Source organism: Actinia tenebrosa, unplaced genomic scaffold (assembly GCF_029948245.1).
Source record: "Actinia tenebrosa isolate PJP-AT-01 unplaced genomic scaffold, QUT_ActTen_1.0 PGA_scaffold8__29_contigs__length_14323225, whole genome shotgun sequence".
Classification (NCBI taxonomy): Eukaryota; Metazoa; Cnidaria; class Anthozoa; order Actiniaria; family Actiniidae; genus Actinia; species Actinia tenebrosa.
This window is the reverse complement of record NW_028292585.1, coordinates 7,082,556-7,096,548: the sequence shown is the minus strand read 5'-3', so window position 1 is coordinate 7,096,548 and position 13,993 is coordinate 7,082,556. Positions and strand designations below refer to the sequence as shown.

At 37.8% G+C, this 13,993-nt stretch overlaps 2 protein-coding genes across 2 annotated transcripts; both read left to right on the top strand.

Annotated features, from left to right (window-relative positions):
- The first annotated feature begins 1,134 nt into the window (after positions 1 to 1,134).
- Positions 1,135 to 6,591, top strand: LOC116299597 (mammalian ependymin-related protein 1). The gene is made up of 6 exons (XM_031708267.2): positions 1,135 to 1,288; positions 3,208 to 3,242; positions 5,167 to 5,304; positions 5,682 to 5,880; positions 6,035 to 6,122; positions 6,361 to 6,591. The coding sequence occupies exons 1-6, from the start codon at positions 1,207 to 1,209 to the stop codon at positions 6,470 to 6,472; spliced, it is 654 nt and encodes a 217-aa protein (XP_031564127.1). The 5' UTR covers positions 1,135 to 1,206; the 3' UTR covers positions 6,473 to 6,591.
- A 1,810-nt stretch (positions 6,592 to 8,401) lies between these two features.
- LOC116299585 (mammalian ependymin-related protein 1) lies at positions 8,402 to 11,682 on the top strand. The gene is made up of 6 exons (XM_031708256.2): positions 8,402 to 8,626; positions 8,912 to 8,949; positions 9,337 to 9,456; positions 10,243 to 10,426; positions 10,790 to 10,874; positions 11,366 to 11,682. The coding sequence occupies exons 1-6, from the start codon at positions 8,557 to 8,559 to the stop codon at positions 11,472 to 11,474; spliced, it is 606 nt and encodes a 201-aa protein (XP_031564116.2). The 5' UTR covers positions 8,402 to 8,556; the 3' UTR covers positions 11,475 to 11,682.
- Positions 11,683 to 13,993: the final 2,311 nt, after the last annotated feature.

Sequence of the window (13,993 nt, the reverse complement as noted above, 5' to 3'; positions counted from 1 at the left end):
TGACCGTCATGCATTGGGGGTAAATAAGCTATTTTAATCACACACGCGCGCGCGTTGTTCAAAATATTAATCTTACCCCTAACATACTTACTTAATATTCTCTTGTCGTACGGTAAGTAACCGTCCGAGTTGCAAGTGGCTTTAGGAACAGCTTGATTGACAGGCGACTAAAATCATACTTTTTTAAAAACTTGTTTGTCGAAATTTACGAGCGGGTCGCACTTCAAAGAAAATGAGCGTAATAGACCTCCTCGGCTCTGACGTAATGTTTTTCCCCATTTTAGACCACATGTCATTCCCTAGAGTATCATTTCTTTGTTTAAGGTTTGCGCTCGGTTGCACATGAGAAGACACATGAATATGGCTACAGCTCAAACAAAGAATCTTATTCTCGAGGGAATGACACGTGGTCTGAAATGGGAAAACATTACCCCAAGCCGAAGAGGTCTATTCCTTTTTGCCACAAAGAGTACAGGCGAGGAAAATAGATGTGCGAATGTATTCTTTGTATCTGACCAAAATTTAGGGAAAAACAGCATTTGCTTGAATGACTTCATAAGGGCCATAAACAAGGAAAAGTTGGGATGATATCATTTCATTTCATGTCGGCGGTGTCCCAGATTGTCCCCACTTGCCTTTCGACTTAGCCTGCGTAGCCAGACGTTCTTCGTGGGGAACAACGCCTGGCTACTTTCGACGTGAAATGAATATAGTACCGTGTTGCATTTCCATCATCGGATCATCGATGTGATGACATCTTACTGTTAGTGTGTTGCCGATCGTCGCCGAGATAAAGGAAGTATTGTAGTCTTGGTGAGATAATCCTGAAAACGTGATTACACTGACATTCCTGCGCTACAATAAACCATAAAAATTACATTCGCTAACTGGAAAATAGTGAGCTGATGTTGCACACAAATGAATGGCCTTCCAAGTTCATTGCAATGGGTTGGTTGAGTTGTACTCTCTCACGATATCCCCGCTCTCACCCTTTGATTGGCCCGACTCATGCCGGGGACTCATTGTCCCGGCTCATGTCAGTGAACCGCAATTCCTCACTATACAACATCTGGTTAATCACAAAAAAGTTGCCAACAAATCAAGTGACATGATTGGTTTAGAAAGAATGTGCCCGGTACAACATGATATAAAAAGAAAAGATTTGTTGACTGCAATCAGTGTGACACAAAGTTGACCCGCACAACGATGTTCAAGATGTTGGTATGCGCTTTGGTTGGTTTGGTTGCTTTTGCAATGATTGCAAGTGCGCAAAGACCTCAGCCTTGTGGTGAGTACCCGTCACGGTTATCGTTAGTAGATAGCCCGAAGCCTTATCTTGCACTATGATTAGAAACTAACCGATGAGAATAATTACTTGAGTCGATTTAAACTCAAATACGCTAACTCTGTTCACTCTGATCAATTACCGAGACGTAAAAAAAATGCGAAAAGAATTGGACAAAAATTCCTCATTCAATTTTGTTATAGAAAATAAAAAGCACTGCGCAAAATAACAGAAGTAGTTCTCGCGTTGAGTTTGGCTCCTTCGCAGACGTTTTTAGTGTCTGTTACGTAACATAACTAGCGCTGACTGAGGTTGTTTTGCCATCGATTTGTACAAGCGTTTTTAATGAAATACAACGGTAATATAAATAGAAATGACTGCGAACCTCCTTCAGGTGTGATGCTATGCAAAAAAAAGCCTTTTATTGTACGATTAAACAGGTAAAAACTGAAGATTGTTTGCAAAATGATTCGCCTGGACGTGCCGAACACGCGTCCGGTAGTGGTGAAGTGCCAAAGTCTCGAATTGGTCAAAAGATTTCCCGTCGTGAGACAAGCACTCGTACTCGTTGGTAATAAAGTTTTTAATTATAAATGTAAAAAAATATCCTAAAAATCTTATTAAGTAGTAAAAAATTGTATTTCATCGATAATTATTTTTTAAACAGAATGTTACATAACCGTCTCTTGTGCTGAGAATATCACTTTACTCACTCGTAATTAGATATCACCTCAACACTCTACGATTAAATCCTCATCTTTTTCGTCACAATTATCTGTCATCTTATTGGCTATTATCATCCAATCAAAAGCGAGAATTATGTTTGTTATATTTACACTGTATTACACTTTACTGCAATGTACTACCCTTTTTTACACTGTGTTATATGTTTGAACAGCACTGCTCCAAGCCAATCAGAATTGAGTAATTTTTTCATGTATGTTACTAGCTGTGTAACATATACAGCTATTTCAAAAAAGGTTATTTAAAGGTTTAGTTGCACGTTGAATGTCGCTGAGGGCAATGTGAATTCAATCAGCGAAAGGTCACAACGACAGTGAAATTTTACCAAACTTTGTCTACACGTTTTTCTATGCAACATAGTTTCTTCTGCGCTGACAAAAAAAAACTTCACCAACCTCTTTAGAAACAGCTGTATACACGAGTATACTGTAAATGGGATAAATTCTTTACTAGCTATCTCAAGAAAACATGTTAGGAGAGAGAAAATTAATGTTTTTACAGACTTTACTATTACTATTTCTTATCGTATGAAAACAAGATAAAGAACGATCAATTAGCTATTAAAAATATCGATATAAGATTTCAGTAAGGCTACCATCACGCACAAGGTTAAATAATGGTATGCTTTGAATTTACAAGTGAACCTTTTAACTCCTCGCATTAGCATGTACACCTCTGGTAACGCCCTACACACTCTTTACACCTTTGCTTAGTTATTTTAGCACTATTCTTTTAAATCTTATGATAGAAATATTCCTCGTAGACTTTTATAATTAACTTAAGCTTAAGCTATGTTTAGTTCTAAGATTTTTACTCGCATTACTCTTTAATCTAAGATATCACACTTAGGAATTTACTAATTCCTTTAGCCAATCAAGACACAGCGATAATATCATATTGATTGAAGACTGACACATGTCATGAAGTTATTATAAATAGAGCTCATGTAATTAGTTTAAGTAAGAGATGAAGAAGAGAGTCAGAGAAAGTGGAATAAAGACCCCGGAGCTCGTACCGAGAGCGGTCGTCCCATAACATATATATCATAGTCCTTTTCTACTTTTGCTTGCCTAGTCTTGCCTTGCTTTAAGGACATAGACAGGATATAGTTGACTAAAAATTATTGCAAAAGTATATTTTCTATATGATTAAATTTGCATTTTTTTTTTTTAACGCAGAGACCCCCGTGCAATGGGAAGGAAATTTGTTACAGGTATTTACAGGCTATGATCTTTAATCATACTTGCCAAGGAGTGATACTGAAAACATTACTATAAATCTTCTGGCAGGTTCAGCAGATTATGATTTGCATTGGGTTGATTTTTGATTGTTCGTATGTTGGTCTGTCTCTTGTCTGTTTATTTGAGTGAGTTGCTTATACTTGTTGCTGTCTTATCTGTGGTTCTGTTTGTTGCGTTGTTTGTTTGCTTACTTGCTTATGTGCTCTCTGTCTGTCGTTCTGTTTGCTTGATTGTTCGTTCGTTCGTTTGTTCCACAATCACTCCACAATCACTCCACACAACATCATGATACACTTCTTGATGTAATTAGTACAATACAACATAATATGGACAACAAAATATACACATGTGAAGTTTTCATTGATTTAGCGAAAGCATTCGATACTGTTGACCATTCCATTCTCATGAAAAAACTTTATATTTATGGCGTGAGAGGATGCGTCTATAATTGGTTTAAGTCGTACTTGTCTGAGAGAACTCAAACTACTAGTGTTAGTAATCATATATCGAATAAAGAAGCAACTAATTTTGGGGTCCCTCAGGGTTCTACATTAGGTCCTTTGATCTTTCTCCTTTACATAAATGATATTAGTATGGCCTCTAATATTTTAAAATTTCATCTTTTCGCAGACGATACAAATATACTTCACTCGAATAAATGCTTAAAAACCCTTGAAAAGGAAATGAACAATGAACTAACAAAGCTCCATGATTGGTTCACTGCAAACAAACTTATCATAAATATCAAAAAATCAAACTTTGTTTTATTCCATTCAGCTCGTAACAAACCAAAACATTCATTGAACATTAAAATCTTGGATTATAAAAGTAACCAGTATATACAGCTTGAAAAAAAGGATTGTGTAAAATATCTTGGTGTTTTATTAGATAGTACATTATCTTGGAAGCCTCATATTGATTATATAAGCAAAAAAGTAAGTAGAATAGTGGGTATTCTCAGCAGATTGAGACATTTTGTTCCAAAAAATACTCTAATCAAAATGTATAAATCCCTCTTACAGCCGCTCTTGATATATGGAATATGTACCTGGGGTCAAGCTTGCAAAAAGCTTACTGATAAATTGCTCATTCTGCAGAAGCGCGCTCTAAGGTCAATATTTTTCGTGCAATCAATTAAAAGTGCAATACCAATATTCATTGAACATGAAATTTTACCAATCAAATCTCTTTATTTTTATTCAGTAGCACAGCTAATGTACGATGTTAAATATGATTATATTCCCAGTAATATTAGCAAACTCTTTACTTACATAAAAGATATTCACTCCTATGAAACAAGATCTTCTGCCAGTGATAATTTCTACACTAGATATTCACGTTTAAACACTCAAAAAGATTCCTTCTCGCGAGTGGGTGCACGTCTATGGAATCAAATACCACCTTTCATTAGGAGTTTATCCAAAAAAAACTTCCAAAAGGAAATCAAAACCGTTTTATTAAACGATCTTAATATTAATCGCTATGATACTGAGATCTTCAAACTTTTTAAGTAAGTCTATCTGTAATGAGCTATTTTTCATTTTCTACTCAGTGAACTACTTTTCATTTCCTATTCAGCTCTGTGTACTCTGATTATTTAGTATTATTAACATATAAAGACATCTTTGTAAATCTACGTGTATATTCTGTGAATTTAACCTGCCTAGACTAGCTTTAGCTATATGCAGGTTATATAGTTTTTCTTTTTTGTATTCTTTTATTCATCAATAAAGTATCTGTCTTGTTCCTTCGTTCGTTCGTTAGTTCGTTGGTTCGTTGGTTGGGTTGGTGGGTAGGTTGGTTGGTTGGTTGTGTACAAATAAATTAGTTGGAAAATAGCACAATTTTACAGTAATTATACGAGTTGTTATTAATCTTGAAAATGATATTTTATAGTCTGCTCCCAAAAAGATGAATAAGACCATACTCGCCAAGATGTCTTACGATGCTGTGAATGAACGAGTCCACATAATAGACGAAGATAGTCGTTCGGGAAAACTACCGTCCTTTGAGTACATCATGCTTTTTCGCGAGGTATGTGTGGTATACAGCTGCGAAGTAGGTTTAAGACACGCGCCAGACAAATTTATCCAAAATTCGGTTGCCTCAATCAAAGAATATTAACTTAAACCGTTGTTAGTTTGATGGACATTTACAAGCATGAAGAAGTTCTAACTCTTATTTTTCTTCACCATTCGGTCCCCCTTATAAACAAACTATGACTTCACAATGAAATAGGGCAATTCCCCACCAGTTTTCAATTAATTTCCGTGTGTGTGTGTGTGTACGATGTTGTGGGGCCTGGGACTTCAGAAGAAAGCATCAATAAAAATTTGGAATCAGTATGTGGCGAGAGCCGAACCTTTTTATTTTGACCAACGAAAGCTCAGTGTTCTTTTTATTATTTCCAGCGCCGTGTCTATCGCATCACATACAACGATAAGGACGAAAAAATATGCACCGCGTACAGGTTTTACAAGCCGTTCAGACCAGCAACAATCCCAAAGAATTATTATTACGCGACTGAAGAATACATTGGATCCAGTTTGCCTGGAGCTGGGGTACTGGTTAAAGTGTTTTACGGAGAATACGAAAGACGGGGAAGATCAGGTATAATAACTTGACAAGATAAGACTTCAATTTATCCCGGAGAAGTAGCAAGTGTTTTGTGATTTGGTTTAAACCGCCCGTTGCTCTACAGCCCAACAGCCGATGCCAACGCTAACGGGAGTATTTTTGATGACTGCTATTTTGTTTGTTGCAGGGGGTTACGGTATCTCAGTAACAACAGAGGGATGTATTCCTGTTCAGTCATGGGTCTACACTGAAGACTATGGTGTCATCAATTTCAGGTTAGTATAATGATTTTTTAACTGAAAATGGTATTGTGATACCAGAGAGGTTATATCTGGCGTGTTATTTGAGGGTTTAAAGAGTATCCTACTTTTACTATGCTCTACTTAGCTTTGCGCTCTGCTGTGCTGGGCTGGGCTGTGCTATGCTGTGCTGTACGCGCGCGTTGTACCGTGTTTGCTTTGTTTTGACTATATAGGCTAGAAAGCTAAACGACTACATTCATTAATGTTTCAGCTTCTACAACGTTGTTGTGGGAATCGAAGACCCTGCAATGTTTATACCTCCCAGCAACTGTAGGCAAGGCGGTTCCCTCAAGCATGATGACTTGATCCATACCATGTACTGATCGATATATGAAAGTTGCACCGCATAAAAAAAAAACATTTATGCATATTAGACTTTTTTATATCAATTTTTACTTTGAATCTTATGATGTGAAATTGAATAAACGCTGGACTACTTGTATTTCATACCGAGTTTATCATTTTTGTAACTAAATACTAGCGATTATTATAAGTTTAGTAATCCACTAATAGATTTATCACTTCACTATGTAAACCTCTTACTATTTCCTAATTTTCGAAAGATCTTTTCAAACGTAGGCTTTAGCTTGCGCCTTGTCTCACTCGTTATTCGACGGAGCATTCATTTGCAGAGGCAAACAAGGCAAGCAAACTACCACCCTTTCAAGCAAGGCAAGAAAAAGTGAGGGAATGTTAGTCCTTCAAGATGCTAATTCATCACAACCAGTGACCGGAAATACTAATAAAGGCCACCTCCTTGGGACCTTTTCTAACTAGGCAAGTAAACGTGCAGCGATCGAGAGAACGTGTTCGTCCTTCAATACGTTAACTCATCTATGCTTATAATGGATGGGCTTCCTGTGGTCCAGGTTAGACAGCTGAATCTATTTTGCTGGTCAGCGGCTTTCACTACTAGATTACTAGAAACTACAAAATAAACTCAGGAATATAACGAGGCAGTTTTTTTAAACTAATATCCTCGATAAAGCTACAAGAATAATGTTTTAGTATGTTACTATATTCAAATACTTCATTGATGACGAAATTGAAGACTAAAAGTGGATACTCTAGACCATCTATTGACTCATAGAAAACTCCACCTCGTAGTCTAATTGTTAAATAGTCACATGCCTCTCACGAGTTGCACGTACAAGCTAAATTTGACCTTGACCTTATGCAAACTTTCGGTCGCAACTCAGATATTCTTAGTTTTTCTATTTTAATTAAGGGGCAACGCCTTCAGAAACTTCTATAGTAATATCGGATAATTTTGACAACCTCTCATTTAATTGGATTATATTTGATTATTGTACAAATCCCTATAAAGAGGAATGAGTTGAGATATTCTATCAGTTAGCGCTTGGACTCCAATAAAGACTCTACCACCAAATCACCCCGTAATACTTTTATGGATTCAGCATTTTTTCCAATAGAACTTTTTTAATAGCTTGGGCAAAAACTTTAATTTTAACCGGATTACGTCATACCCTCAATTTTAGCGCTTGGGCTTCCTGTGCGCGTTATTTGAGGCTGAGCTAAGAAGGATCTTATAATATTTGATATTGCGTTGCGTGACGACACTAGTAGCGGCTTCGTAGGAGACTAACAAGACATGAACTTGCGTATTTTTTTCCATTTTGATATTATTAACTGTGTCCTAGAAAAACTTGTGACTTAATATTTTGCCTGTGCCTATTGTGTGTTGAAGAAACGTGGGTTTTATGATAGTTAATTAATGGAGCGGAATGGTTTGGAAACTCCATAGAATTGTTTTGCGTTTGATGTTGAACCGTACCATCACGTGATACTGACCGTGCACAATGCACCAAACCAAGTATGGCTAAAAATACTCATTTCCTTATTATTTTCATGTATGAACATTTTGAAAGTGAAAACTTTCATTCGATGACCACAAACCATGCGAATAAATATTTCCGCGCAGATACAGATGATAAATAAGAAAGCATTAAAAAAGGCAATTTCCTTTTCAAAAAACAATTTGCATTAATCAAATAGTTAATTAACAAATATTAAGTATTTTAGAACGTTTTTTTAGGGTTAAAAACTTCTATATTCCCAAATACTATGAACAAACGGAGCAACGTTTCCTCCTCTGTGCAGGGTCAACGTCATACTGTATAACAATGGAACAATAGGCTTCCCAACCATTTCGCTTCATTAATTATGGTTTTATGAGAAGGCCCGGTGCTGTTGCGGTAGCACGCGAGGTAGCACGTGAAGTAGAAAAGTTTTAGATCACGAGAACAACCGAAAATAACATATGATGTAAAGAATCTCTTTATAGATTGATAGAACGGAAAAATTCGCATCATAGTGCATGCAACCATCGTATAGAGAGGACGACTACACGATAACTTGATAACTTGAACCTAAATCTTGTCTCGAAATGTATACGTTTGCTGCTTTGCTTGCATTTATGGCGGTTCTCGGCATTGCACACTCGAGCAAACCTTGTAGTGAGTATATTTTATCCATTTTTTACACCTTTGGTTCCTAGGATAATTAATTGAATTTGTTGGCTTGTAAATACGACGTTAGACTGATTACTTGTCTTAATTTGGTATTTTCGCTCTCCTATCGATTCTGGATACAACCCACAAAGGAGCGAAAGCCACGACTTATGGAATTCTTGTAATGATACAAACATAGCGAACATCACTTTGGCTAACTGCCCGGCAGCCGGTCGCGGTCTAAAATGGACTAAATGCCTGGCATACCTAAAATTGATTGTCTTTTTGCAGAATCTCCAACGATGTGGGAAGGAGAAGAAAGCCTTGAGGTAAGATTTTACAAAGTTTGTGAGCGTCTAGGTTCGATTTTTTTTTTAGTATACAAAACTTACAGTGCGATGCCTACTACAGCCCTTGTCCTGGGGGAGAAATTTGTCAAAACAATAGTACCCAGGCCAGTGTTCGGGGGATCACATAACTAGGGAACACAAACTAATCCCTGTGTCAATATCCGACACTGAAAGCGGCTGTGGGGGAGACTATGTGTCAAGGGAAAAGCTAGACCGAACTCAATTCGACCGACGAATATCCTTTAAAGAGAAGAAACTATGATCTGATAACCTGATTCACATCGTTAGTATAAATTAATTGTTCCAAGTAACAGCGGCTTCGATATTCAAAGGGCGAATTCATATCAAATTCAACAATTATTTCAGATTGACGCCAAAGATCTTGCAATGTATCTTAAGGTATCTTACGATGCTGTCAACGAGAGGGTCCGTGCACTGGTGCAGGTTGATTCTGCCCAGTATGAATACATCATCCTTTACAACAAGGTATGTCACACATATAAGGTCAATCAACTCTAAAAGTTTGTATGAGGATTTTAAACAGCGAAGCTGCAACTTAGCGAGCTGTTTTAAACCTCATACAGATCTCACGCGAATATTGTATCAAGGGCGGATCCAGCCAAAATTTTAGGGAGGGGGGCTAATTGAGTTTCTTCCGTCAACACAGCGAAAAACAATAAAAAAGCATCTAATTCTTCAGGTTTTTTTGTTTGTTTGTTTTTTTCTGCTCAAGAGGGGGCTTCAGCCCCCCTTTGACCCCCCCCCCCCCCCCCCTGGATCGGCCCTTGTATATACTACTTAAAGAATGTCTAGATTAATGCTTTTTTTAGAGTAAAATTTTTAACATTAAATGTAATTTGGCCGAGATATTTCAAGGTCAACCTTATGCAAATCAGGACGAATTCTGTATCAGGGTTTACAGGTGCCTTCATGGTAGCGATTTTGTATTGTTCTAAGGTCATTACTTATGCATGATGTTTTTAAGAATGATAAAAAGATATGGGGCAAACAATGGTTAAGTCCCATAACCTAATTGGCAGGAATATGAAAATTCGAAATTCACTCGCAAAGAAATATGTTGGTATATATCATGTAGTTTTTAGAGTATGAAATGAGGAAATGTCTGGCAAATACTAGTTGGCATTGCTGTGCATCAGGTGGGGCTGTTTAGGAGACATCTTTCCAAGATGGTGTCTATTTCGTTCCATCAAACAGTCTCACATTAATTACAGCTCTAGTTCATCTATTTTCTCGTTTTTCTTTGTTCAACAGCATCGTCTCTACAGCATTGTACGCAGCACAGGAGAATGCAAAGTCTCCAAGTATGACAAGCCTTTCGTACCAGCCCAAGTCCCTGACAATGCGACCTTCGTAGGTGATGCGTACTTTGGACTTAAAAACACAGGTCTTTCTTACAAAACTTATTATGGGACGTTCGCCGCAGAGAGCAGCAAAGGTGAGTAATCGCTCCTACTCGTTATGCTTTTTTATTCAATATCAAAATGAAAAAATCATTTTATTTCACATTGGTAGGCGAATGGATGGAGGGATGGCACGTTGGTGGGTTGGTAGATTGGATAAGTGGGTGGGTGGGTGGGTTGATTTGGGAAGGTTGATTGGTTGATGCTTGTTAGGTTAGGTGGCTGGCTGGCTGGCTGGCTGGCTGGCTGGCTGGCTGGCTGGCTGGCTGGCTGGCTGGCTGGCTGGCTGGCTGGCTGGCTGGCTGGCTGGCTGGCTGGCTGGCTGGCTGGCTGGCTGGCTGGCTGGCTGGCTGGCTGGCTGGCTGTCTTGCTGTCTGGCTAAACGTTTTTATTCACAGGAGACTACGTCCTCTGCGTAACCGATGACGCTTGCATTCCCTTTTTTGGCAAAGTCACCGTTAAGGGGATGATAATTCGTGAAAGGTAACGTATCAATAAAACCTAACTTTTCACTGTTGTTCCATCCAACCTCCCTCCTTGTTCTACTTCCACCCAACAACTATAGCTTAAAGCTACTGTAACTAGTTGGACAATAACAGATCGACCCATTTGGTAAGAAATGGAATCAAACTGCCTTATGGCAAACCTCGTGGATACCCTCTTTTAAATCCTGCTTGCACTATTTAGACATTGGGTTACCTGTGTTCCGTCCCGCTGACAAGAGCGTTTGTTATGTTTATGTTATAAATGTACATCATATCTTGACCTTGATGTCGCGTCTGACAAACTATTTACTTGACTTACACTGTGAAATAAGTGTCGGGATATTCTATAAAACTTCGTTTAGTAATTAGCCTGCGTAGCTACGCGTATCCACGAGTTAAAAACATTACGTCCAATTTGTATTAAGAGTCTTCGATGAACAACTCGTAACTATAATCAATTTATTCTGAATATTGTTTGTGATTTTCTAGCTTCTATAATGTAGAGCTTGGAATAAAGGACCCTTCAGTGTTCACTCCTCCAAAGAGCTGCAAAGAAGGTCCAGTTCCCCAAATGTTTAAGGACCATCCTCGTTACTAGTGAACACCAAGGGCCTCGTTGCTATGGAGCTGTGATGGATTTCAACAAGGTTTTACAAGTCTTGATCCATGTTGACCTGTATTCGTTAGTTTGTTTTAGATAGCGATAGCGATTTCATATTTAAGTCCGTAGGCCATTATGAGGCTTAGAGTTTCTGTGTTACTCGTACGGATCTTTTAAACAAGTTAAATAAACGTTTTGCATCATTGTATGTGTTAACGAATCTTTGGCTTGATAAGGATACGTAGAATATTAGATAAATCATTATAAAGATATTTCTGTGAACAAATGCAAGAAAAAAATGGTTCCAAAGTTTTAAATATTCGTTTCCAATTTTTTAAGAGTGTTTGAATTTATCTTCGTTCTGTAATTTTACTATTACTTCTTTAGCTTACAGAAATAGAGGGGGGGGGGGGGGGATGTCACCTAGCTAATAGTTCATGACAAAAGGTTAGCGACGGCACACACTCCTATGTAAACTCCTTCCAAAGTCCTTTGAAACTAAGCCATCCATGAATTCCATATATCACAAAAAGCAAGAGAATATGAACATTTTAAAATCATATTTATGTAGAATATTCACTTGCGGGTAATCAGGGCGGGCTTAATATTCTGCTTACGAAGCTCAGTTATCTGCTTTAAAGGGCTCAAATATTGTCACTGTAACAATCTGAGTCGGTTTCACATCGCATCGGTTCTGTATTCAATCGTTCATGAAGCGACATTGTTGACATGCTTCGAATAGCACAAACACGCCAATTCAGTGGTCACTCTTTGCGATAAATTCTTTCTAGATAATGGAAATACCTGAAATTAAACAACACTTGACACATTCCATGAAACCTGTGTGCCTTAAGCTTGTTCCGAAAAAAGATAAAATTCACTACAAAAATGGTTGCGATTACCTTTTAGAAATCACTGAATCCTACCGAATCATGGTTTGATACATTGGTCAAACAGTCGGTAAAAAGTCGTAAGCAGTCGCAAACAGAACAGCCAAGCTGACAAGCCAGTACGCGGGACTTCGGATAACGTCGGCTATCCTCGCCATGCGCCGCTAGCTGTGCACGTGGGATCCGAAATTAATCGGAAGTTTTACAACCCTTACACCGGGATGAACTTTATGTCAGTTATAGTCGTATGTCATTTAACTATATTTTTCGCTAGTCAAATAGAATATGAAGTATATCTGGGCAAACTCGATGGCATAGTGTCTACTGCTTATCATGCAATAGACACAAAAAGCTATAGAAATAGAGCAAGCTTAACTATGCGCGATAAGACATCGAGTCGAGTTCGCAAAGATGAATGAAAACAGTGCCACCGCCGTTGACCATATTTTTGTTCAGTAGAGTTTTCAGTGTCATTCTTAGTTTTCAATATTATAATATTAGCTAGTAGGTTTATGCTAAAACAATTAGACTAATCGTTCTCGTTTTCTATGAGTCAAATAGTCGATAGTCGGCGCTACGCCGACTCATTAATAATTCATGAGGAAACCAGCCAATCAATGGGCTATTTTTGGGTCACATGATGTTACTTGAAACCTGGTAAAGTGCTGTGAAAGGAATGCATTCAGTCTGGAGTAACTGGAACAAAATTAATTCAGTCCTAGGACTGAATAAATTTTGTTCCAGTTACTCCAAGTCGAATAATTAATGAGATGAGAAGTCATTTCAAAGCCTCCAATATCGGACTGGACGTGATTTCAAGTCCGCGCAATTAGTTCCAGTTCTCTGCTGCGCCTCGGACTGGAACTAATTGCTTTGACTTGAAATCCCGTCCAGTCCTCATTGTAGGCTTTGAAATATTACTTGACTAATAGAAAACTCCACCTCGTAGTCTAATTGTTAAATAGTCACATGCCTCTCACGATGCACGTACAAGCTAAATTTGACCTTTATCTTATGCAAACTTTCGGTGGCAACTCAGATATTCTTAGTTTTTCTATTTTAATTAAGAGGCAACGCCTTCAGAAACTTCTATAGTAATAGCTGATAATTTGGCAACCTCTCATTTAATTGGATTATATTTGATTATTGTGCAAATCCCTATAAAGAGGAATTAGTTGAGATATTCTATCAGTTAGCGCTTGGACTCCAATAAAGGCTCTACCAGCAAATCACTCCGTAATACTTTTATGGATTCGGCATTTTTTCCAATAGAACTTTTTTAATAGCTTGGGCAAAAACGCATTTCTTACCCGCTAGTTTTTAAGCATCAAAATGCTCCCCAAATACCAAACAACAGCAATAAAAACAAATTACTTTTATGCAAAATTTTAATTTTAGCCGGATTACGTTATTAACCCTCAAACTTAACGCTTGGGCTTCCTGTGCGCGTTATTTGAGGCTGAGATATTTGATATTGCGTTGCGTGACGACACTAATAGCGGCTTCGAAGGAGACTAAAAAGACATGAACTTGCGTGTTTTTGTTTTTTTTCATGTCATTAACTTTGTCCTAGAAAAACTTATGACTTAATATTTTGCCTGTGCCTATTGTGTGTTGAAGAAACGT

Excerpts from the sequence above, each read along its gene's own strand:
- LOC116299597 (XM_031708267.2), top strand. The coding sequence starts at position 1,207 with ATGTTCAAGATGTTGGTATGCGCTTTGGTTGGTTTGGTTGCTTTTGCA. Across the intron at positions 5,305-5,681 it reads ACATCATGCTTTTTCGCGAG|CGCCGTGTCTATCGCATCAC; the intron begins GTATGTGTGGTA and ends TATTATTTCCAG. Across the intron at positions 6,123-6,360 it reads TATGGTGTCATCAATTTCAG|CTTCTACAACGTTGTTGTGG; the intron begins GTTAGTATAATG and ends TTAATGTTTCAG.
- LOC116299585 (XM_031708256.2), top strand. The coding sequence starts at position 8,557 with ATGTATACGTTTGCTGCTTTGCTTGCATTTATGGCGGTTCTCGGCATT. Across the intron at positions 8,627-8,911 it reads ACACTCGAGCAAACCTTGTA|AATCTCCAACGATGTGGGAA; the intron begins GTGAGTATATTT and ends GTCTTTTTGCAG. Across the intron at positions 10,427-10,789 it reads CGCCGCAGAGAGCAGCAAAG|GAGACTACGTCCTCTGCGTA; the intron begins GTGAGTAATCGC and ends TTTTATTCACAG.